The sequence below is a fragment of the Ahaetulla prasina genome, chromosome 8 (assembly GCF_028640845.1).
Source record: "Ahaetulla prasina isolate Xishuangbanna chromosome 8, ASM2864084v1, whole genome shotgun sequence".
Classification (NCBI taxonomy): Eukaryota; Metazoa; Chordata; class Lepidosauria; order Squamata; family Colubridae; genus Ahaetulla; species Ahaetulla prasina.
This window is the reverse complement of record NC_080546.1, coordinates 24663001-24689381: the sequence shown is the minus strand read 5'-3', so window position 1 is coordinate 24689381 and position 26381 is coordinate 24663001. Positions and strand designations below refer to the sequence as shown.

Below are 26381 nucleotides of genomic sequence, written 5' to 3'. Positions count from 1 at the left end.
GTTAAAGTTTTGGGGATTTGGGGAAGAAACCAGAGTCAGGTAGTGCATTCCAGGCATTGACCACTCTGTTGCTGAAGTCATATTTTCTGCAATCGAGTTTTGAGCGCTTTACTTTAAGTTCGTATCTATTGTGTGCTCATGTATTGTTGTGGTTGAAGCTGAAGTAGTCATTGACGGGTAGGACCTTGTAGCGGATAATTTTATGAGCTACGCTTAGGTCATACTGAAGGCAGCATAGTTCTAAGTTGTCTAAGTCCAAAATTTCAAGTCTGGTGGCATAAGGTATTCTGTTGCAAGCAGAGGAGTGGAGGACTTTTCTCGTGAAATATCTCTGGACTCGCTCAATTGTATTAATGTCTGATATGCGGTGTAGGTTCCTGACAGATGAGCTTTATTCCAGAATTAGTCTAGCAAATGTTTTGTATGCTTTAGTTAGCAGTACAATATTACCAGAGAAGATACGTGAATATATGTGACTATATGTATTTCAATTTCTTTTCTCATAGACAATTCAGGAGTAACTAATCAGGAAAAACAAGATGACGCTTCTTACATTGGTAAGTAAATATGGTCCACGATCTCTTCTCTCCAGTTTTCACAAATTATTTTTTTTTACAAAAAATTGTAATGAAATTGTTGCATTTGCTAGACTGTGAACCTTGCAGCAAATATGTACCTGCCCATTTTCCTGCTATCTACTTTTGAGTGTGTTTAGATTCTCCAAAAGAGAAATAGAATGCAATTATCACACAATTAATGTTCACCTCTGACCTTTTGCCTTTAGAATACTGAAGTATAAGCGTCAGATAAAGAAAAAGTTGGATCATCCCAACCTGTTGTTACCCAGGCCCAAGTAGGTAGTAGTAGACGCAATCAGTTCAAAAACAAACAGACTTTATTAGAACAGCTGAGAATTAACTCATTCTCAGCATAGTCCAAACTAAATCAAAACAAGTTCTTCATAACACAATTCTTCAGTCTTATCATCAATCTTGGTCTTATTAGGCAAACTGCCAAAGGCTTTTCTTGGCAAAAGTTCAAAAGCAGAAGACGCTGACAAGAAATAAATGCAGCAAGACAAGGAACAAATCAATCAACGTTGTTTTCCGACAAAGAGCCCAAACGCCGTTGCTGGTCTTTTAAGCCTTATGGGAGGGGCCAATCATCTCTTGGCCCCACTCCCGAGTCTGCTTTAGCTGCTCTTGCCTTCTGGCAGCTCTTCTCATGCATGCATTAGGAACAGGCTCCTCCTGTTCCTCTGCCTCACTACTGTCAGGCTGTTGTGACCCAGGTTCCTGGACCCAGACTCCTGGACTCGGATGATTCAGAAAATGAGGGAGAAGACCTGGCAAGCCCTGCTTCTCTTGAGCCCTCTCCCTCCCTGGCACCCACTCAAAGGGAGGGGCCGGCAAGGCCTGATTCTCCCGGGCCTTCTTCTGATTTGGCAACGCCCCAAGAACAGTTTTGGAGGGACGCAAGATTACGAAGGCTTGATCGACGTGCGCAGCAGCGGAAGAGTTGGGACAAAGCCAAGTCATAATTGTCATGCAGTGACATCTGCAGAGACTATAAATAGGAGGCGGGACTTCCTGGTTTTTTGTCTCGGACAAAGCAATGAATTTGGCGCAAGCTAATTCATGGAGGGAAGAATATATTCGTGAGTAATTCTGGCCTTATCTATAATTTCCTCGTTATCTCCAGAAACTTGGCAGGCCCGTGGGTAGACGTGGCCAGGACATGTATCTATGTAAATAAAAGGAAAAAAGGAAGGCCTCTGACGGACTCTTTGCTGGGAGTATTGGGGGGAAGGGAAACAGAACATTTTGTCCAAGACCTGACTAAAACATCTTCCACCAAAGATGGATCAGCAGCAGGTACAGCAGCAGTTAGAGCAGCTACACGCGGCTAATCAACAGCTCCAGCAGCAAGTGGCTCACTTGGCAGGCCAACTTGCTGCCAGGAATGTGCCTGCAGCCCCCCATCCTCCCACCTCCTCCTCGCCGCAGTGCCCGATAACCGTGCGGATAAGTTTTCTGGGCAGCCTGAGATGTTCCCGACCTTCTTGGGACAGTGCCAGCTCTACATGGCTATGAGGCCAGAGGATTTCCCAGACGACCGGGCTAAGGTGGCCTTCGTGATTAACCTTCTTTCCGGCTCGGCTGCTCGATGGGCCACGCCCTCTTGCTCCAGGACAGCCCCTGCTGGCGGACCAACAGCGTTTTGGCAGCACCTCGCACCATGTATGAGGACCCGTTCGAATGCTGACGGCAACCAGGCGCCTTAAGGAACTCCGTCAAGGGAAACGCCCCTGCAGGAGTACATCGCCGAATTTCGTCTTTTGTGCCAGGACTCTGACTGGAATGATGCAGCGCTGGTGGGCAGCGTTCAGGAGGGACTCTCAGAGGAATTGCAAGACGAGCTGGCCCGCGTGGGCGCCGCGGACCCTCGACAACTTGGTGCCCTTTGTCTCCGCCTCGATGCCCGTCTGCAACGGCGACCGTCCCGTCGCACCCCGGGACCCTCCGTCGACATCTGCACCCCACTTCCTGCACCACCAGCACCCAGGGTCGCCCCACGTTTTGTAACCGCTGCGGAAGAGCCCATGGAGTTGGGAGCGGCCAGACCTCGCCTAACAGCCCAGGAGCGGAACCGAGGCGCCAAGGGGATTGTGCCTGTACTGTGGGAGCCCGCCACTTCGCCGCTTCTTGCCCCAGAAAGCGAAGTGGGGCACGACGCCGTCCCCGAATCACAGCGTGACCAATCGAAGCGGAGCAGGCCCGACCTCGGGAAACCCTAGGTCGGGCACGTACTAAGCCCCACTGGACGCTATGGAAGTAGACTCTGGGCCCCTCGGCATCTGATTCTGGACACACGGATATGGTTGGGGAACCAGTCGGACGGGCTCCAGGCGCATGCGCTGGTGGACTCAGGGCCACAACAAACTTTATGGACCAGGCCTTTGTGACCCAGTTTGCGGTCCCGTGGTTCCGTGGACCCTCCGATGCGGTAGAGACAATTGATGGGCGAGAACTGGTGTCCGGCCCCATTAAATTCGCCACCCAGCCTTTGCGCCTGGCTATTGGGGACCATGAGGAGGCGATCCAGTTTTATGTCACGGCGGACCTTCATTTTCCCTTGGTCCTTGGGTTGGCCTGGCTTGGACCCACGATCCTCAGGTGGCCTGGTCGCGAACGCCATCTCTTTCCCGAGTCTGCAGTGCGTCGATCACATCCGCCACACCTGTGCCGCCAGAACGCCCCACCGCTGCCATCACCTTGCCTCCTGAGCTGACGGACTTCGCCGACGTGTTCAGCGAGAAGGAGGCGGACCGACTACCCCGCATCGGCCCCTCGATTGCCCGTGGACCTTCTGCCCAACGCACCACTGCCTGTGGGACGCCTGTATTCCATGTCGGAGCCCGAGTTGGCCGCCTCAGGGACTTCCTGGACAAAAACCTGGCCCGAGGTTCATCCGGCCTTCAAAGTCCCTCTCGGCCCCGGTCCTCTTTGTGAAGAAGAAGACAGGGACTTGCGCCTATGCTGTGATTACCGCCGGCTAAACGCCATTACGGTGCGGAATCGCTACCCCTGCCGCTCATCCCGGAGCTACTGGAAAGGTTGCGGAGGCCACGATCTTCACCAAGCTCGATCTCCGGGGGGCCTACAACCTGGTGCGGATACGAGAAGGAGACGAATGGAAGACGGCATTCGGCACCCGATACGGACACTACGAATACACTGTCATGCCATTTGGGTTGACCAATGCTCCCGCCGTTTTTCAGCACTTCATGAACGACGTGTTCCGAGACATGTTGGATCGGTTCGTGGTTATCTACCTCGACGACATCCTGATTTACTCCCGGTCCAGGAAAGCCACCTTCGACACGTCAGTCTGGTTCTGCAACGCTATGGAGCAACAACTCAATGCGGCTGGAGAAATGCGTCTTCTTCCGGACTTCCATAGAATTCCTCGGGCATATCATCTCGCCCGAGGGCATAGCCATGGACCGATGTAAAGTAGAAGCTTTGTGTAGCTGGGAAGCCCCTCGTCGGGTGAAGGATGTTCAGCGCCTACTGGGCTTCGCCAACTACTACCGGACCTTCATCCCGGGCTTCGCCACACTGACAGCTCCACTTACCCAGCTCCTCAGGAAGAAGGTTGCATTCCGGTGGGGTCCCCCGCAGCAAGAAGCATTCACAGCCCTCAAGAAAGCCTTCGTCACGGAACCCGTCCTGAGGCATCCCGACCCGCTCCGGCCTTTTGTGGTGGAAACGGACGCGTCAATGTGGCTCTGGGGCGGTGCTGCTACAGGCTCCGGCGAATGGTGGCACACTTTTCCCTGCGCTTACTACTCCCGGAAACTCAACCTTCCGAGCGCAACTACACTATCTGGGAAAAGAGTTGCTGGCTATCAAGGCTGCATTCGAGGCTTGGCGACACCATCTGGAGGGCCCGACATCAGGTGGAGGTCGAGCGGACCATCGGAATCTCGAGCACCTCACCACAGCTCGGAAGTTAAACCAGCGGCAGATCCGGTGGTCGTTGTTTTGCCGGTTCAACTTCCGCGTGACCTACATTCCCAGCGGTCACAACCGGAGGCGGATGCCCTGTCCCGAAGCCAGAGTACCTCTGCGCCAAGGACCCCTTCCTCCACGGACAGTGCTGCCGGCAGAAGCCTTGGCCGCAGCACGGGAGCCAGTGGACTTGCGGGCCCAGGTGCGAGGCGCAGCGCCAGGACGCCTGGTCGCAGCAAAGGAGGCGGAGGTGGGCCCCACGTCTCCTTGGACCTTGGAGGAGGACTTACTCAAGTTTCGGGGGCGATTATATGTGCCCACAGGACCACTCCGAGCCCTCGTCATGACCCAGTGCCACGACAACCCTGCAGCAGGACATTTTGGGTTCTTCAAGACCCTCCACCTGGTGACACGGACCTTTGGTGGCCCGAGTGCGGCATGATATACATGCCTCGTGACATCCTGCGTACCGTGCCGGCAAGCCAAGACCGCCACGGGGCCCCTCCCGGGCCCCCCCAGCCCTTGCCGACACCCGACAGACCCTGGGGGGCGATCTCTATGGATTTCCTGACAGACCTGCCGCCGTCCTCTGGGTTCACCACGGTGCTGGTGGTGGTGGACATGCTCACCAAGATGGCACACTTCATCCCATGCCGCGGACTGCCCACAGCCGCAAAACGCCCGCCTCTTTCTGCAGCACATCTTCCGCCTCCATGGTCTACCGGACAGGGTGGTTTCGGACCGCTGGAGTTCAGTTCACAGCCCGCTTCTGGAAGAGCCTGATGGCGCGTTGGAGGTGCAGGTATGTCTGTCGTCATCGCACCATCCGGAGACCGGCGGGGTACAGAGAAGGTCATCGGTATACTGGAACAGTATCTCCGTTGCTTCATCAACCAGCAACAGGACAACTGGGCCGACTACCTGTCTCTGGCGGAGTTTGCTTTTAACAACTCTCAGCACACCTCTACTCAGATGACCCGTTCTTTGCCAATGTGGGTACCATCCGCGCTCTTCCTCTGGCACCACGGACTCTCCTGTTCCCGAACGCAGACCTTCCTGACGGAATTGCATGCGGTCCAACAGTTGGTACGCCAGCAGCTGAATCGGGCAAAGGAGGACTACAAACGGTCCGCTGACCGCTCCCGACGGGCAACGCCCCGCTGGCAGTTGGAGACCGGTGTGGCTCTCCACCAAACACCTCCCGTCCGACCGCCGGTAAAGTTGGACCACCGATTCATCGGCCCGTTCCCTGTCGAGGCAGTCATCAACCCGGTAGCCTACCGACTGACCCTGCCACGATCCATGCGGATCCACCCGTTTTCACGGTCCCTTCTGGTTCCTGAGGCCACACCGAGTCCCCTTCGGTGCCCAACAGCACCCGTCACTGTCGCCGAGGGCGGGTCGGAGGAATCTGAAGTCCACAGCGTCTGAGACTCTCGCTGGCTAAAGGTCGTTTCCAATATTTGATCGCGTGGAAGGGATACGGGACTGATTTCTCCTGGGTAGATGCCTCCGGCGTTCATGCCCCTGACCTGGTGCAGGCCTTCCATGAGCAGAACCCAGCCCGACCGCATCCCGATCGTCAGCCCGGGGAAGGGCCCTGCGGTGAGGGATAGTGTTGTGACCCAGGTTCCTGGACCCAGACTCCTGGACTCGGATGATTCAGAAAATGAGGGAGAAGACCTGGCAAGCCCTGCTTCTCTTGAGCCCTCTCCCTCCCTGGCACCCACCCAAAGGGAGGGGCCGGCAAGGCCTGATTCTCCCGGCCTTCTTCTGATTTGGCAACGCCCAAGAACAGTTTTGGAGGGACGCAAGATTACGAAGGCTTGATCGACGTGCGCAGCAGCGGAAGAGTTGGGACAAAGCCAAGTCATAATTGTCATGCAGTGACATCTGCAGAGACTATAAATAGGAGGCGGGACTTCCTGGTTTTTTGTCTCGGACAAAGCAATGAATTTGGCGCAAGCTAATTCATGGAGGGAAGAATATATTCGTGAGTAATTCTGGCCTTATCTATAATTTCCTCGTTATCTCCAGAAACTTGGCAGGCCCGTGGGTAGACGTGGCCAGGACATGTATCTATGTAAATAAAAGGGGAAAAAAAGGAAGGCCTCTGACGGACTCTTTGCTGGGAGTATTGGGGGAAGGGAAACAGAACACAGGCTTTGGAGGCTCTGGAGTCTGCACCTCACTCCCTGATGGCCCTGGCTCCACCTCTGCCTCTGACGCAGAGCCTTCATCCAGCCCTTCCCCAGCCTCCAGAACTGGCCCAAGTTCTTCCTCAGCCTCATCGCTGTCCGACTCCGTTGCCAGCTCTGCAGGCTGTTGGTAGACCACAACACAACCTTGGAAGAAAGCAAGCATTAGAATATGTTTGCCCAAGAGCTATAAACTTATCATTCAGGTAAAGCATCTGCTTGAGATTTTATTTAAAAGATATGTGATGCAATATGATTAATAATAGAGACAACTCCTTAATAAGATATATCGGGGGGGGTGTTATCTATAAAAAAAATAGAAAGCTATGTAGTTGTGTTTGATACTCACTTGGGTATCATCAGACTGAGAATCTTTATCACGATCTTGCAATGCATTTTGGGGAGGAAACCCCCTGAGCTTGATGAGCGGGGAGTTGGCACAATCCAACAACTCTCTGCCTAACTAGTTTGCTTTGATTGATGAAGCTGCTTGGATGAGCAGCGAAACGTCTCAAACTAACAAGGAAAATGAATCCAGTTGCCAGACCTTCAGACCAGGGGTGAAATGCTCCCGGTTCAGACCGGATTGCCCGATCCAATAGCAGTGGTGGCGGGTGGTTCGGAGAGCACTGGTAGCAAAAATCCCTGCCCACTTCCACTACCACCCCATGCCCAGCTGAGCCACATGATCATCAGAGTGGTTTTTTTTAATTATTTTTAAAAGCATTTTTTCTTCGGCCAAAGAGGTTGTAGAAAAAAAATGCTTTTAAAAGTAAAAAAAAAAAAGTTGGCCATGCCCACCCAGTCACATTACCCATTCCACCAAGCCACGCCCACAGAACTGGTAACAACAAATTTTACATTTCACCACTGCTTCAGACAACCTTACCTGGATGACTGAGAATTTTCATCTTCATACTTCGGTAGCATCAGACCCTCATTAAAACATCTACTCAGTTAGCCCATCTGGTCCAGCAATTTGTTCTCACAGTGGCCAACCAACTGCCTGGGGAAGCCTGTACTTTCCCAGCAGATGACCTCTGAGATAATCACACTGCCATCAAGGCTAATCGCCATTGATCCCCATGCCTTCCATGAACTGGTCCAGCCTTTGGCGACTCTGCTTCCAGTATTGTGGGAAGATTGAAATAGCTTTCCTTTGTCCCTTTTATCCTAACTGCAAATATCACAATTTTTATCCGAAGGAAGTTGCTCGAAACCTTTCCTCACTGTAGTTGCTCTCTATGAACCTTCTCCAGCTCTACAATGTCCTTTTTGAAGAGCAGCAACCAGAATGAAGAAAACTGACTCAGAAAGCACGAATTACTATAATTCTCTTCTTTAAAAGGAAGACACAGGGAAACAAAAAAAAAATCAAGTTCTTCCATAATAATTAAACAGCTTGAATTATAGATTTGCACTTTGCAGCAATTTTTCTTAAGCTGAAAGGTATCACCTGAAAAATAGGTTTTGCAAGACTAAAATAGCATAAGAAAAGGAGTTCTTACTTGATATAAAATGTACATATGCTGAATCACATGGGTAAACATATATAAAATATCTTATAATTTATAAACAGGTCATATATAACTCAGCATAATGAAGGGTATGACATCTTGGATAGACAAATTCTTTGCAAAAGAGGATATAAAGCTGCTAGAAAGCAATGGGACACTAAAATCCATACAGGTAGTCCTTGACTTACAACAGTTCATTTAGTGACCATTCAACGTCACAACAGCACTGAAAATTATGACATGACCATTTTTCACATTTATGACCTTTTGCACCTTCCCCATGATCATGGGATCAGAATTCAGAGGCTTGGCAACTAGTTCGTATTTATGACCATTGCTGTGTCCCAAAGTCGCCTTTTTGTGACCTTCTCACAAGCAAAGTCAATGGGAAGGCCACATTCACTAAACAACCGGGTTATTACCGTATTTTTCGGAATATAAGACACACTTTCCCTGCCCCCCCAAAAGACAGTGAAAATTTGGCCGTGTCTTATACACTGAATGTAGCTCTGCTTCCCAGCAATTTACCTCCTTGCAGCGAACAACAAACAGTAAAACAGCCCATTTCAGCTTCAGCACAGCCTGATTAGCACAAACAGTTGATTGCCGGTTGGATCGGCCTCCTAACCCTCAGCTGTTTCAGGCTGCAGGGATTGCCATTGCCTTTTGCCGTACGGGCCTCTGCTGCTTGCTGCAAGGAAGTAAATTGCTGGGAGCAGATTTTTTTTTCTTGTGCTAATCAGGCTGTGCTGAAAATGAAAATGAAACTAAAGCAGGCTGTTTGCTGCAAGAAAGCAAATTGCTGGGAGGCAGAGACAGAATATTTTTTTCTTGTTTTCCTCCCCAAAAAAGGGAAGTGTGTCTTATCCTCCAAAAAATACAGTAACTTATCAACTGCAGTGGTTCACTTAACAACTGTGGCAAGAAAAGTCACAAAATGGGGCAAAACTCACTGAACAAATTTCTCGCTTAACAACAGAAATGTTGGGCTCAATTGTGGTCATAAGTCAAGGACTACCTGTATTCACAATGAATGGGAAGAGAGAGGGGGAAGAAGGGAGGGAGGGAGAGAGAGAGAGAGAGAGAGAGAGAGAGAGTGAGGGAAACCATTTACAGTATCCACTCTCTTAAACGTATCTGAAGAAACTAGTATTATGCTGAGGAAGAGATATACACTCCCATTTGTAATTTGTTCTTCTGATTCATACTGGGAGGGGGGGCATCTTGAACTTAAATTCTGGAAGTCAAGATACCACTATTTACTGCAGAGACTTTTTGAGCAGGACAGGAAAATAGATTCCACACAACAACACCACCACCCGCCTTTCATTAAGGTTCTTTGCCTGCCACCTAGTGGTTATGCTGAAATATAGAAAGGAAAACCTAACAAATTGATTTTTAAGGGTGCCTTCAAGTCAGTGCTGGACATGCCCTCCAGTTTCCTTAGCAAGATTTCAGAAGTGGTTTGCATTACTTCCTTCCTAAGGCTAAGAGAAAATGACTAAATCAAAGAAATCCAGCTTTGGGCTTATGGTAGTACTAGAACTACCATAAGTAGTAGTATGTAGTAGTATCTAGTACTACTATAACTACTACCCTTATGGTAGTACTAGAACTAAGTTTTTCAAGAATCTGAAAGAAGATATCAAGGGTGGTTGAGAAAGATGGTCATATTTTATACCTACTGTTAAGATGTGCAGGTGTCGTAAAGTGTATGAAATAAAACAAATACTTTCATTACATACAGGTATAATTTTGCCAGTTGTCATTGCCCTAATAGTAATAAGCATCATCGTATTCCTTTTAATGGCTTTGTACCGAATGTGCTTGAAGACAATGCCAGGTGTGTATGTATTCTTTAAGGAAATAAAATGTCTATGACATAATGAAATAGACAGACATAGGATGAGGGTATCTGGCTTTGCATTGCAGTGTTTGAGAAAGTATCTTAGTTGTCAACTGAACATGAGTCCACAATCTTTGGTTTTAAAAAATAGTTTCCAGATTTTGTGAAATATAATTCTTTCTACTTTGTTCTACTTTGGTGGGATCCCATTAGGGGTGAAATGTTCCCAGTTTGGACCGGATCAGCTGATCCAATAGCAATGGCAGAGGGTGGTTCAGAGAACCGGTAGCAAAAATCTCTGCCACCCCCACCCACCCATGCCCACCCAATCGCCCGGTCACCCGCTTGCCGCTTCTTTTAAAAAAATACTTTTAAAAGGTAAAAAAAAGGCTCTGACAATCACAGCTGAATCGTGCGATCGTCAGAGCCTCTTTTTTTACTTTTAAAAGCATTTTTTTACAACCTATTCGTTCGAATTTGGCAAAAAGTAAAAAAAAAGATCGTGTGCCACAGCAGATCCCGCCCCCCATGCACTGTTCTACTTACCCCATGACTCCTTTTGGTGTGCACTGGTGCATGGTGCACACAGCTTGCATGCGCGGCCAAAGAACCGGTAGTAAACTGGTTCAGCTTTCACCCCTAGATCCCAACACAAGTATGACAGGCAGTTCTGCATGTACCACATTCATGGAACAGATTCAGAGATGGTAAGAAAAATAATCAAGGAAACATAAACTTAAAACTAAAGGTGCTAACAATATTTAGCCATGAGAAAGAAGATCAAGGGACTACATTATAGCACTCTTTAAATATCTGAGAGATTATAATATGGAAGATAAAAACTGTTCTTAATTGTTGCAGAATATAAGGCATAGTGTTCCATGAAATACTGGATAATCATCTGTTGGGGATCCTTTACTCTGAATTCCTGCATAGAGGAGGAAGTTGGATTCAATGATGTGAAAGGCCTTAGTCTCAGCTTTTATTTGCTAGAAACTTAACCTGATCTCTCTTAAAGTGCTTCTGAGATTAGGTGAAAGAAGATCTAGAACCCTAAAGCTAAAGTTCATGAGCCTTGGTGGCACAGTGGTTAGAGTACAGTACTACAGGCTACTTCTGCTGACTGCTGGCTGCCTGCAATTTGGCAGTTCAAATGTCACCAGGCTCAAGGTTGACTCATCCTTCCATCCTTCTGATGGGTAAACTGAGGACTCATATTGTTGGGGGCAATATGCTGACTCTGTAAACCGTGTAGAGAGTGCTATAAAGCACTGTAAAGAGGGATATAAGTCTAAGTGCTATTGCTATTGCTATCCTACAAACTCTTAAGGGGACATCCTCATTGCCCATCCAACCTAGTCTTAAGAAATCTGCTAGAAAAACGTTCTTAGAAAGATATAGAAATTTAATAGTAGCATCTGTTACTAAAGACTGCTATGTGTCTCAAGAACTTCATAGATTAGATTTCGGTTGCTGATTTACAAGAACACAGAGGTGGGCTTCAAAAATTTTTAGCAAGGGGATCTCTGCCCGGTTGCTGGGTGGGCATGGCCATGGTGGATGTGGCCTAGGCCTCGTGCATCACAGCGGGGGGGAGGCTTTTTGCCCTCCCTGGGCTCCAGAGGCTTTCCTCAAGCCTCCGGAAGAACGAAAACAGCTCCCCAGGCTCTGGAGGCCCTCTGGAGGACAGAAATGGGCCTATTTCCAGCATTCCCTAACTTCCGATAGGCCCGTTATTCGCTCTCCCCGAGCCTCCGCACACGCTCTGCACTTACTGCATGGGGACTCCTGGGAGAGGTGGGGTGGGGTGGGAGGGGCCAGCCAGGAGTGGGATTTGAGGGTTCTCCGAACTGCACAGAATCTTAGCTAGAGGTTCTCCCAAACCCCTCCAAACTCCCAGCAGCCCATCCCTGCAAGAACAACTGTTAAAAAATGGACCAGAATTAAACAATTGGAATCGGTTCTAAACCTTCTTGGAATAAATTATAATTAGATTCACATTGCTTCAGAATATTCATCTATAAAACCTTTGAAAAGTATTACTGTTTTTAGACCACATTCAATTTTTGTATTTCAAGAGTCTCTATATAAGAAGGGCAAAAATCCTGATACATAAAAGAAAAAGGTCTCTGACATATCATGTTGAACTAGAAATGTAGAAAGATGATGTGACTTATCATGGTGGACTAGAAAGATAATGTGAATTTAAATTCCTTCTAGAGAGGCAAGAGAATGGAACTGAACAGTAAGTTTTTTTTTCCTTTTCTTCCATCCATTTTGCTCATTTATGTTAAACCATGTTAAAATATGTTAGGTTATAGTTTCTTTAACAACCCAGTTTTGAAAAGACTGGTGTTGTTCACCTGACCTTCTAGCTTTCTATGTTTATCTTTCAACAGTCAAGTCCCATTTGTTCCAGATGAATGTAATTTTGAGAGTGAAAAAGTAGAGTGTGGGAATTAAAGTTGCATAACTTGCATGCAGATACTCTGTGGAGTTTCAAGTCTGCTAGAATCTCTCTCGTGATTCTCTCTCTTGATTCTCAGTGTGTGACCAAGCTGCACTCATAGTCATTATTCTACTTGGTGCAGCAATAATATTTCCATAAAAGCTTTTTTTAAACCACCACCACCCCACCCACACTTCAGAAAATGTAATCTTGTGAAATTCCATCCAAATGTTTTATTCTGCGTGTGTATATAATACCACACAGGGTTGTTGTGGGGAAAATGGGAAGAGGAAGCAGTTTTGGATATGTTCACCACTTTATTTGTAAAAATATTAAAGGCGGGATATTAATAAATAAATAAGCAAATAAGTAAAATAAGACAACTACAATTTTCAGGATACAAAGGACAGATTATTACTACTATTTGCAGCTAAAGAAGTCATCCAGAGTCACTTTGATAGTGAGATGGGTGACACATAAAATTAATAAATAAGGAGAGACTATTTTATCATTCTCTTTCTTGGTATTCAACCCCGTCTGTGAGAAAATACTGGAGAATTTGTCTCCACACTGTCATTTTCAAGGAATTGTTCTCTACAACTTTAGTTATAGCAGTAAACTGTCTGAATTATATTACTGGCTCAGTACTTAGCACAGGTATTATCTATAGTTACTACCATACCATTATTTGAACTCTAAAATTTCAGGATGAAAGAAGTTGAGACAATTGATTTTCCCATTGTCTTAAAAACAGCCTGTCAGTCAGGGCATAGCTCTTTGGTAATTCCCCAAAAACGTTTAGTGTTTGTAAAGTTGTTTGCTGACCATCTGAATTCATTTATTATATCATTTCACCCTGAAATTTAAGAACACTAGAAAGCATTTCCATTTCTGTAACAATACTTATCTTGTCCAGACTTGGGTTTATTTTTTCTTTGTTTGGATACTGATCCAAAAATTCAAATTTGCACAGACCTAAGTACAATTGTTTTAATTTAAACTGTTGATTTACTAATCCAGGTAGATGTTTTGGAAAGTTTTAGCACCGCCTTTACTGTTGACTCACATACCAAACTGACATCTGTAAAAACAATTACACCATTTTTTAAATCCTCTTTGAGCTCATTCATTTACCTCTGGAAAATCTTCAAGGCAATCTTTTAAAACCATATTCTCCAAATGAGGTAATGAATATATTTTGCTTGGCCTGGCTTTCAATTAGGCTTGGGTTACATCCCTACACCCCAGCCCTGTCCATTTTAGAGAATATAGAGCTGCAGTTTTATGTAATATTGACAGTGCGCAATTGTGACCATGTTCTGTTACTGTCATTATTTATATTTGGGGAAAGTCAGGTGCAAGTTGCTAAGGCTTTCCAAAACTCCTCAGGTTGCTTTCCAAATGAATTCAGTCACAGTCCTCTGAATTATTTATTTATTTTTATTTTATTTTATTAGATTTTTATACCGCCCTTTTCCCGAAGGACTAAGGGCGGTGTACAGCCAAATATTAAAAAACCCGCAATATACACATTAAAAACAAAACTAAAACAAGCATATTACAAATGGCCGAAATTTAAAAACAATTTAAGATCATAAAATTATAAATAGCCCCAATTAAAATTTAGTAAAGCTTTTAAGACTTTTAAGCCAGTCCCGCTTGAATAAATAGGTGCGTTTTCAGCTCACGGCGAAAAGTCCGAAGATCAGGCACTTGACGTAAACCAGGGGAAAGTTCGTTCCAAAGCGTGGGAGCTCCAACAGAGAAGGCACTACCCCTGGGGGCCGCCAACCGACATTGTTTGGCGGACGGCACCCTGAGAAGGCCCTCTCTGTGTGAGCGTACGGGTCGGTGGGAGACATCAGGTAATAGCAGGCGGTCCCGTAAGTACCAGGGCCCTAAGCCATGGAGAGCTTTAAAGGTGGTAACCAAAATCTTAAAGCGCACCCGAAAGACTACAGGAAGCCAGTGCAGACTGCGCAGGATTGGTGTTACATTTACTATTACCTGCGCAGCTGCATTCTTAAATGATTCTTCTCAATAAATCTGTGTTGGAACAGATCAGTGTTCCTCTCCTACTTCCCATTGGGAGCAAGTTATAATCCTCTGTCTTTTTATGCTGGCCGCGGAAATAGGAATTTGGTTTTTCTAAAAAAAAATAAAAATTCCTGGGATAGAAGCCAGGTTTAGGATTCTTTGCTAAGTGTTATTTGTTTTTCCAGTCCAGCGCAGAAATCCAATCAGTTGCCCACAAAGGAAAAAACAAATTTTCTGACCCATTCACTCCAGGGAGGACAAGCAAGGGGACAGAGAGAACAAGACGTACCTATATTTTCTAGCAGAAAAAGGGAGAAATTAACTTAATCCATATTTGAATGAAAACATACCTAATTTTATTTTCTTTTAACCAATATGCAGCATGAAATTTTCTAATACAATTTCTCATTATTTTAAAAAAAATACATTGGAAAAAAGACTCCGATCAAAGGTACATATTCATGAAAACAGTGTACAATCTGACTTACACTGTGAAAATTATTTGTATTAAAGAAAAGTACACCTCTGCATCAAAATACACAAGGATTCCCAGTGTTCAGTGAGTTGGACTTGCACAGAAGCTGAGAAGGACCAAATCGAACGTATCTGTGAAAAAGTGACTCTGAAAGAAGCATTGATTGGAATTGCCCTTTCCTATGGTGGCTTACTTGCATTTCTTATTCTAGACAAAATGGGGCAGTGGGCATAGTGTGCAATTGCGGCCGCTCAGCAGTAGTGGCTTTGTTGTCCCTCCCGAATTGCCAAGCCATTTGCACAGCTCAGTGTCCATCTGGCTCGCTTGGATCCTTTGAATTGGCCAGCTGCTATTAGACATGATCAAGGATGCTACGGTCCTCAACTTACTTGCCAAGTACCCAACCATGATTTGGTACTTGGGATGGGAGCTTCCGCTGCTAAGTGATGCAGTCATTAAGCAAGTCACACCTGAATTTGTGACCTTTGTTCCATGGTCATTAAGCAATTTGTGTGAATTTGGCTTTCCCCATTGACTTAGGCCAGGGGTCTGCAAACTTGGCTCTTTTAAGACTAGTGGACTTCAACTCCCAGAGTTCTGGGAGTTGAAGTCCACAAGTCTTAAAAGAGCCAAGTTAGGAAGCTCCCTGGTAAGTTTGTAAATGGCAATTACGTGACCTTGCAATTGTCATGAATACATGCCAGTTGCCAAGTGCACGAATCTTGATGGCAGGGACACTATGACAATCACAAGTGCAAGGACTTGTAACTTTTTCAGCATTGCTATAATTTTGAATTGTCATTAAATGGATAGTCATAAGTTGAAAACTATCTGTATTCCATCACTGAGGTTGAAGTAAATCAACGTTATGTAGTTCAGTCTCCTATAAAAGGAATGAGAGTAAACAAAATGTGAGGATAAGATGTCAGAGAAGAAGCAAAGCTAGGCAGGAAAAGCTATGTGTTAGATCCAGCCAACAGTCTATCAATTCTCCTCTCCTATATCATCCTATATCTGTTTCCATATCATGTATCCTTTGCCATCATGAGACATTTGTCAATCATACAACACCTCCCAACAGAGCCCCATCGGATAAAGAGAATGTGAAACTCATTTCTGTTAAGACAACTTCTTCAGACTCAGGTAAGTCATGCTTATTCATTATTGATCAGGTTGAGAATTTAGGACCAAGCTTTTAAGCATTCAGCCAGAGTTAGACAAACTATTAGACCTGTATTTACAAGAAAGGTTATGCTTGCTTGAAAAAGATTTTATGAGACTAGCACATGTCTGTTATTAATTAAATCAATCCAATTAGTTTGGGGCTTCTTCACAAGTGTGGAATAAAAGATGCCACTGCTTTGAGGAGCCAGATCCTTAATGTAAATGAGAAGGACCCATTGACTTTTTAAAGGCTCTGAATCAAGTTGGGCTACTTTCATAGATAGTACTGTATTTTTTTGAACCCTAAAATAAGTGCTTGGCCTTATTGCCATGCACTCAAAAGCCCGACTGGGCTTATTATCAGGGGATGTCTTATTTTGGGGAAAACAGGGTATTAAAGGTCATAAAAAACCTAACACACTTCTTCCAATTCTTCAAAAAACGCACAGCCCTAACAATCTGTTAAGATAAGATAAATCTCAACAACACTGAAGGAGGCTTCTCTAAATAAAAAATGCATGGACCAAATGATACCAAAAAAAGTTGCTTTGGCTGCTTGTTCAGAATATTTGATTTTTTCCTCCCCTTTGGATATGATTATGCCTCTCATGTAAGTTTTAGCCATTTTCTGGAAAACAGTACAGCAAAAGAAATGGTTGGGACCTTCTTCTAAACTAGGGATGTCAAAATCAAGGGCGAAGATTCAGCCTGTGGGGTGCTTAGATCTGGCCCATGAGCCCACCCTAGAAAAAGCAAAGGACCACCCCTGTTTTTGGCCATGGCCCTCCAGGGTCCCATTTATAATGAGATTATAATGAGAGTGAGGGAAGGTCTGAGAGAAGTCCTGCCTTAGCATTTGGCCACCACAGGTGCCTCGACACGAATTATGTTGACCGGCCATGCCCACTCTGGCTACACCCATCCCATCCCCATAAGGTCAAACACAACCATGATGTGGCCCATATTTGAAATCGAGTTTGACACCCTTGTTATAAACCATTTATATCATATATACTTTGTCATTAGAGATTTTTCACTTATAAATAAGCTCTTTTTTAAAAAAAACTAGATTTGTTAAAACAGTTTGAAAACCACAAGTATGAAATTAGCAAACTGTTTTTAGACATAATGTTTTCAGACTTGGAATAAAAGAAAGATAACATTGACAGGGTTTTTTTTAAAGTAATAAATGGAAAAGAGAGCTTCAGGGCCTCAGAAGACTTCTAAATTTTCCAATCTAACTATAAAGTTTTCTTCTGCTGAGCAAATGCTCAATAAACCCACTCCTGAACCGTGTTGTACGCATTGTATATTTGGAATACATCTGAGCCATTGGCACTTTAGGCACATTATTTTTTTCCTCTTCCCTCTCACACTAGTTAATTTGATTCATATTTAATACACTTTTTGCAGTTGGCTTTTCAAAACTTTAATGCACTTTCAGTTCACACATTTCCATAAGCATGAAATCCACTTTGCCCTTTCTGATCTTGTGAAATATTCAGGTTTTAAAAAGCCCAAAAAGTAAAAAAACAACAACTCTAGTTTCCAAATCTCCCCTGAGATTTTTCTCTCGTACATGTAATCACATTTACCTTTATCCAACTTTTCTGAAGGAAATGAGCCTCCCTCCTTCAGATGTCAAAACTGAGCACCCAGGGAACAGCTGTTTTATGAAACAGAAATGCAAGAAAGATGGGCTACAAAATTATAGTCCGGTGGGATTAGATGTGACATGTAACAGGAAAATAAGATTGTTTCACCACAGTTGAGGATTATTTCTGCATTGATTAAAATAGTTGCTCTTTGGTCCAAAAGAACTTGGATTTAATTGGCAAAGTCATCTTCAGGATGAAGAGCAACTCTTCAGGTGTTAACTTTGGTTCCCAGCATTTTAAAAGTAGAATGACCATTGTTCTGAATACCAAAAGTTAAAATCAGGATATGGGGCAGAGGGACTTCAGTCTAGGGAGGCTACTGTATATATAAAACTATACAGTGGCCCCTTAACTACAATCTAAATGGGACATAAATGTAAATAAAAAAAAATCTATTCTCCAGTCTATTTTCCCTTGGTTGATCTTAGAAGCCATATTAAGAGAGAAAAGAACTGCAACCCACCTCCACATTCCCTGTTAATAATCCAGTTTATTATGGACTGTAGATTCTGTATTCTCTAATTGTGATTCAACAGATCAATAATTCTTAGTAGTTTTTTTAAGTTTTTGAAATTTTGCATAATTACCGTATTTTTCGGTGTATAAGATGCACTTCCCTGCCCCCAAAAGTGGGTGGAAATGTCTATGCATCTTATGCAGTGAATGTTGGCAAAGCCCCGCCCACCCATTGGCCCCCACCCTTCATCCTCTGCCACCCAGCAATTTGCCTCCTTGCAGCAAACAGCCTGGTCAGCTTCAGTACAGCCTGATTTAGCATGAGCAGCTGATTGGCAGTTGGATCTGCCTCCCGGAATACTGCCCATCAGCTGTTCAGGCTGTGGGGATCGCCACTGCCCATCACCACCATTGCTGCCCATTGCTGCTGTCACCTATCACTGCCTCGATGTGCCCCATTTTTGGCCTCCGCGCATCCCGTTTTTGGCCCCCACCTGGAACGGGCCAAAAATGGGATGCGCGGAGGCCAAAAATGGGGCATGCAGAGGTCAAAAATGGGGTGCACAGAGGCAGCGATGAGCAGTGGCAATCCACGAAGCCTGGAACAGCTGATAGGCAGTATTCCGGAAGGCTAATCCAACCAACAATCAGCTGCTTGTGCTAAATTAGGCTGTACTGAAGCTGACCAGGCTGTTTGCTGTTTGCTGCAAGGAGGCAAATTGTTGGGAGGCAGAGGCAGGTTTTTTTTCTTGTTTTCCTCCCCAAAAGCTAGGTGCATCTTATAGTCCGAAAAATACAGTATATTTTAGCATGATGTTTGTATTCTGTTTTTCATCTCCTGCATATTTTAAACCACTGCTGTTCCCCATTAATCTTTATTTTCCTTCTGGGCTAGGCATGTTCAGTTTCTTGACCCTTTCCTCCTATGACTTGCCTTTAGGCATGTCATTACCTTTGGAATCCTTCAAACCAATGTGAGTACTCCCATTGGTGATCAGATGGCAGCCTAAAGACTGCAGCACTTCCCAATGGGCTTAGAAGAGTGGTTTCAATGGGTTCCCTTAGAGCTGGGATTAAGTTGCTTCTGGGTTGGGAGTCATCAAACTGGTGGTATCTATCCCAGCCTCTTCCTGAGTAATGATATGGAATATTTGTATATTTAAGCAAAAGAATTTAGGATTTTTTTTCTTTACAATCTTAAATGAGTACCTGTTCTTATTACTCAGTTGGGTATTAAAGTGCCTTGTGGCTCTGCTAGATTAATATGTTGGCCATCCTTTTTTTTAAAAAAAAAATTAATTTATTGAGTTCTTTTTCACCGACTGCAGTGGCCTATGGCTAAGGCAGAAAACTTCCATATCTCTGGACCTTTACTGAAATTGTGCATATTTTCATTTTTCTGAGCAGATCAGACTTCTCAGGGAAGGAATAAAACTCGGCAACATAATGATTCCTCCTCGTGTCAAGGCAACAAATGTGTATGCTCAAGATTTTATTTCTATCTGCTAAACGCTGAATGAATATTTCTCCTTTTCAGTGGCAGTCAATAGCTTTTCGTTGAAAAAAAGGCGGACAACCTTTTCTGTAGGTAGCTTAAAGGTTTGGAGCAAATATTGTTATGTGTTGTGTCCTCCCTCGCCTCCGTCTGAGTGATGGCTTAATTAGCCAGCACTATCAGCTCTGGCAGCAGAATAGCTAGCGTCTGCCAAGAACCTCCATTATCTTCCACAACGCTGGTGAGTCACCTAGAAACAAACTTCAGCTCTTAATCAGTGGATTTGCCTGTTACAAAGAGACATAGCAGCTCTCGCTGTCTTTTATATCCTGTGGGGTGTGGCTCCATGACTCAGCACTTCCTGGGCCTGCCCCACCCTTGCTTCTGTTGATCCCTCCTCCACTTGGCCTGCTTCTGGCTCCTGGAGCTGAGTCAGGGAAACCGGTGCTGCCAAGGTAAGTCCTGATGGCCCTTCCCCCTCACTGTCCAAGTCACTTTCTGGCAGCAGGCCCGGTTTGGGGGGCGCAGACACAACAACATGCTTTCCCAAAGCAAAGAAGGCAAGTGGATAAATACCTTAGAGGACTCTGCTTGCCGTTGAGAAAATCCAAAACAGAGCAGATTCTCAGTGTCAGTCATGGATAGCATCTGGGTACCCTTGGAGATGGGCTACTGTAATTATGCAAAGGTCATTTAGAAAAAGAAATATAACATGAAAATAGGAGGTTCTCTGCAGGGAGGATGCCCCTGACAAAACAATGAACTACAAAGAGTTTCGTATTAACTCCATAAGATAGATGTCCATGAATGCTATAATTCAGAGATGGATGGGGAGAGGGGTCATTTCAAAAGAACTCAATAAAGAGATGGGTGGATGGATGGGAGATAGATAGATAGATAGATAGATAGATAGATAGATAGATAGATAGATAGATAGATAGATAGATAGATAGATAGATAGATAGATAGATAGAGGATGGATGGATGGATGGATGGATGGATGGATGGATGGATGGGTGGGTGGGTAGGTGGGTGGATGAATGAAAGGATGGACGGATGGACGGATACATAGATGGATAGACAGATAGACAGATGAATAGACAGACAGAGGGCAATGACAATTAGGAAAAGGGGATATTTCTACACCCTTCTTTTAGAAACTTCCATTTGGTTTCCTTTGGCGGATGTATGACCTCTGCAAGATTAGCCTGAGGGAATCTGTCATTTGAGAGATGTAAGGTTCCTTAAATGATCCTTAATCCCAAATGAAACAGCATCACCTTTCCAAGCAATTAATTGTCTGCTAACTAAGATTCTGAAACAGATTTGAAATTATAGACTAATAATGCAAATTATTTTAGTTTTTGCATCCTAAAAGTCAGCCTAGTTGATATAGTGAAGCCAAAATCATCTTTTACTACAAACTACCTCGAAATTTTCCTTCATTTCAGATGTGAAGCATTCCTGTTTCATTGTAGAAACCACCAAACAAAGTTGGATTTACTTGATGTGAATCAAGAGCTTCTATGTATTCCTGAAAAAACCTGTTCGTTTCATTTCTCTGTAATTTTGCCATGTTGTCATGTTGTTTTTCTATATGCCTGCTGTTTATCTCTAAAAAGAATTTTGTAGTTTTCTCTCTCTTTCTGTCTTTCAGTCCATTGCTCTACAAGACCTATTTATTGCTTTCCATGTATGTAAGGTAGAGGAAAAATGCATATTGTAAAACTATATAAAAATGCACGTGACCTTTGCCAATTCTGATTCTGTAGTTTTGTACATAAAGATATATTCTGCCTGTAAATATAATTCTTTATCTGCTTTCAGTAATTACCACAATATTAAATATTATTTGTTGTGGTCATATCTGTTTACAATAAGAACAAGATACTAACTTGAGTCTTTCCTTCTGTAAATACATAGATTCCCTCACTCCCATTTCAATGCAAAGCAAAGATTCAAGTTATAGTATCCATGATGAAGAGTGCAGAGAAGAGCAACAAAGATGATTAGGGGACTGGAAGCTAAAACATATCAAGAACAGTCGCTGGAACTGGGTATGACTAGTTTGATGAAAAGAAGGACTAGGGGTAACATAATAGTAGTGTTCCAATATCTCAGGGGCTGCCACAAAGAGGGAGTCAGGCTATTCTCCAAAACATCTGAGGGTAGGACAAGAAGCAATGGGTGGAAACTAATCAAGGAGAGAAGCAACTTAGAACTAAGGAGAAATTTCCTGACAGTTAGCACAATTAATCAGTGGAACACCTTGCCTCCAAGGGTTGTGAATGGTCCAACACTGGAAGTTTTTAAGAAGAGATTAGATAACCGTTTGTCTGAAGTGATGTAGGGTTTCCTGCCTAAGCAGAAGGTTGGACCAGAAGACCTCCAAGATCCCTTCTAACTCTGTTATTCTATTTCTATTTCATAAGTGACTAATCTCCTTATTAAGACTAACCTTATTAAGACTGGTACAAAAACGTTAACCACATTTAGGTTTTCCAAAAGTCTTTCTAAAGCAAAATGTGACAAAAACCAAGGAATGGGGGAAGAAGCAAGACACTCGAAAGCTCAGAATTTGTCTCCATTAGGTCTGCAATTCAGATTTGGACTGAAGATTGGAGGTGTCAACAGAACCTATTTGCAGGCGGCAGATGCAATATATTCCGAGTTTCAACAACTATCATAGGACATATTTTGGTGGTTTTCTTACTTTTTGCAGTAACATTTTACCTTGATGCAGATTTCTGCAATTTCTTCTGCCTCATTTGATAATATCACAAGTATTATTACCATATTGTGGATTCCTGGGGTGTTTTTTTTTCCCCGGATAGGCCAACATGACTGTATCTTTTAAACTATTATACTGTATGTAGCTCTGCAAACTTTTTTGTGCAGTGGTAGGGAGAAATCATTGCAATGCAGCCTGAATCTAGGGAAAGGAGGAGGAATGTATAGTATGTATCGGGGTGAAATCCAGCAGGTTCTGACAGGTTCTGGAGAACCAGTAGTGGAAATTTTGAATAGTTCGGAGAACGGACCAATACCACCTCTGGCTGGGCCCAGAGTGGGGTGGGAATAGAGATTTTGTAATATCCTTCCCCCAGGAGTGGGGAGGGAATGGAGATTTTGCAGTATCCTTCCCCTGCCACTCCCACCAAGCCATGCCCACCAAGCCATGCCCACAGAACTGGTAGTAAAAGAAATTGGATTTCACCACTGGTATGTATATATTAACACTCTTTAATAAAATACATGGGAATCGCTTTCCTTAATCTACTGGATTTCTACTTCAAAAGGGAACTCCAGGGACTTTTTTTTTTTTACGAATGTCTAATGTTCCTTAGTTCCTAAAATTCAAAAAGGGGGAATAATAATTTCAGAATAACAAAATCCATGATACCACCTTCTACTACCATGTCTACATTGCATAAGCACAATGTTCAGAAAAGATTCTAGAAACCATCACCCTGTCAGTCTGTATCAAGCATTTTTCCCTGGAAAATTGTCTTCTCTTTTTAAGAAAAACAAATCCTGCATATGGTCAGAAGCTGTGTTTGCTGTACCAATCTAGAAATGTAATAAACAAATGATTGTGTCAAAATTCCTTTCCTGGGTGCTTTTATTAAGGATGCAAAAGTATAATTTGGCAGGAAGAAAAAAATGTGTTTTTCTGCAATATTTTATCACAGAGACATTTGCGCTTAATTAACACAGGGGAAGGACACAAATAAGTTGCTGAAAGCTGTGGCAGGTTTTAAATAATTGGGAGGTCATCACATTCAATCTAGGGATGCTAGAAATTCGACATTAAATTGCAGTTCAGTCTTTCTTTGAAACCTCTAATGAAGAATGGACACATCCTCCCTATTTCAGTTGGTATAGTTAAACAGCTTATACTGCCAGAGAGTTATAATATTCAGCCATGATCCCTTTTTGTATAATTTGAACCTGTTGTATCAGGCCTCAAAATGAGGCAAAAGAAAATATATTTCATCAGACATCTGACAGACTTTCAAATATGTTAAGATAGCTATCATATTTCCTCTTAATTGCCTCTTTTCTGAGGAAACCATGCCAAAGTCCTTCCATTTTTCCTCATGTTCTATAGGCTTCTCACAATTTCCATCTTCCTCCTATGGACGTCTCCCAGTGTCTGTTAATTTTTGAAAACCTGAGATCACAATCCACTCCGAGAATCAGTGAATAAATCAAAAGGAGAGAATTCTTTCATCCTTAAACTGAATGATGATTTAAAGAGTGGGGAGGAGATTATATCATATTGTTAAAAACTGTTCCAAAAATGTAAATGTAAATAAAATTGGAGTAGGAATCTGTGTGCTTTTGCCAGCAAAATTTGAGTGAATGGTGTCAGTACTTAAATATCGACTATAAAAACAAAACAGAATAAAACATTTGCCTAAGTATTTAGAGAGCTTGGGTTTCTTTGGTGCCAAATCCAGATGTTATAGAAACACAGGTAATCCTCAATTTACAACACAATTGAGCCAGGGGAGGGTTTTACTTACCTCTGCTACTGGTTCGCAGCGGGGGCGGGGGCGCTCACTTCACTCACGCTTCTGCGCATGTGCAGAAGCTTCTGTGCATGCAAGATCATTCATGATGACGTCTGGGAAGGTGGGCGGAGCCTCCCAGCACCGTTACTTCGCAAGAACCAGACCGAACTGGGGAGCAACCCACCACTGAATTGAGCCCCAAAATTCTGTTGCTATAGTAAGATCATTAAATGTTATATGAGTTTTGCCCCAATTTTATGACCTTTCATGCTACAGTCATTAAGCGAAGCACTTGTGTTGTTAAGTTAGTAATACAGTTATAAGCAAACCTGACTTCCCCATGGACTTTGCTTGTCAGAAGGTTGCAAAAGGAAATCACATGACCCTGTAATACTACAATCATCATAAATACAGGCCAGTTTCCAAGTGTCTGAATTTTGATCATGTGACCATGATCCTGCAATGATTGTGAGTATGAACAATGGTCATAAATCACTTTTTTTCAGTGCCGTGGTAAATTTGAATGGTCACTAAACAGATGGATGGATGTCGAGGGCTACCAGTAGACTAGGCTGAATTCCTCAAATTATTTCAGGAAAATATTTTCCCTGTTACATGCAGTTCCAGATTCTTCAGTGAAACAACAGCCTGAAAACTGTGTTAAATGTGATGACTTGAAATAATATAGGAAAGAAAAGGAAAACAACATGTAAACCTTTTTAAATGAAAGATTGTAAACTTCTGTAAGTACTTCCACTTCCCAGTCTTCCACTTCTACTCCATGCATACCATTTTCTTGAGGTGAAGGATTTATTTTATCACCATTAGTATCACCCGTGTGGCCAGTCTAGTCAGCTTCTACACAGAATTCAAAAGGTGAACTTTTTTCTTTCTTTTTTTTTTTTTACAATAAGCTTTCTTCGACAAAGACCACAGAACATTCTGCTTGGGAAACCTATGCAAATACAAACAATCACAATCAGAATAGAGCTGGAAGGGACCTTGGTCTTCTAGCCCAGGGGACTCCAACCTTAGCAACTTTAAGACTTTTGAAGTTCAACTCCCAGAATTCCCAAAGCTGGCTGAGGAATTCTGGGAGTTGAAGTCCACAAGTCTTAAAGTTGTCAAGGTTGGAAACCCCTGTTCTAGTTCATCCACCTGCTCAATCAGGAGACCCTATACAATTGGAGACAAGTGGCTGTCCAGTCTCTTCTTAAAAACCTCCAGTGATGAAGCACCTACAGCTTCTGCAGGCAAGCTGTTCCACCAGTTAATTGTTTTAACTGTTAGGAAGTTGCTCCTAATTGCCTTGTTACTTCTCTCCTTGATCAGTTTCCATCCATTGTTTCTTGTTTTGCCTTCTGGTGCTTTTGGAAAATAAGTTGACCCCCACTTCTTTGTGGCAGCCCCTCAAATACTGGAATACTGCTATCTATATGAAGCCGCTGGGTGAGATCATCAGTGGCTTTGGGGTGAGATACCAACTGTACGCTGATGATACTCAGCTGTACTTTTCCACCCCGGGCCACCCCAGTGAAGCTGTCGAAGTGCTGTCCCGGTGTCTGGAAGCCGTACGGGTCTGGATGGGGAGGAACAGGCTCAAACTTAATCCCTCCAAGACGGAGTGGCTGTGGATGCCGGCACCTCGGTACAGTCAGCTGCAGATGCGGCTGTCTGTCGGGGGTGAATCATTGGCCCCGATGGAGAAGGTACGCAACTTGGGCGTGCTCCTGGATGGTCGGTTGTCCTTTGAAGACCATTTGGCGACCGTCTCCAGGAGAGCATTTTATCAGGTTCGCCTGATCCGCCAGTTGCGTCCCTTCCTGGACCGGGATGCCTTATGCACAGTCACTCATGCTCTCGTTACCTCTCGCCTGGACTACTGCAATGCTCTCTACATGGGGCTCCCTTGAAGAGCACCGGAGACTTCAGCTAGTTCAGAACGCTGCTGCGGGTTATTGAGGAGCGTCTCGAGCTCCCACATAACACCTATCCTGCGCAGACTGCACTGGCTACCTGTTGTTTTCCGGTGCGCTTCAAGGTATTGGTTACCAC

General features: G+C 44.1%; 1 protein-coding gene across 6 annotated transcripts in view; it reads left to right on the top strand.

The window, feature by feature from the left end:
• Window positions 1-23416, top strand: part of EMCN (endomucin) — a 63369-nt gene extending 39953 nt beyond the window's left edge. For 2 of the 6 annotated variants that reach the window (XM_058192890.1, XM_058192888.1), the window contains 7 exons: window positions 507-557; window positions 9977-10072; window positions 12296-12320; window positions 16118-16179; window positions 19210-19288; window positions 19722-19792; window positions 21261-23416. In XM_058192890.1, coding sequence (XP_058048873.1) covers window positions 507-557; window positions 9977-10072; window positions 12296-12320; window positions 16118-16179; window positions 19210-19288; window positions 19722-19746 — 338 coding nt within the window. In that variant the 3' untranslated portion in view covers window positions 19747-19792; window positions 21261-23416. The remainder of the gene's footprint in view (window positions 1-506; window positions 558-9976; window positions 10073-12295; window positions 12321-16117; window positions 16180-19209; window positions 19289-19721; window positions 19793-21260) is intronic. The other 4 variants (XR_009156289.1, XM_058192891.1, XM_058192889.1 and 1 more) reach the window with 4 other exon arrangements.
• Window positions 23417-26381: the final 2965 nt, after the last annotated feature.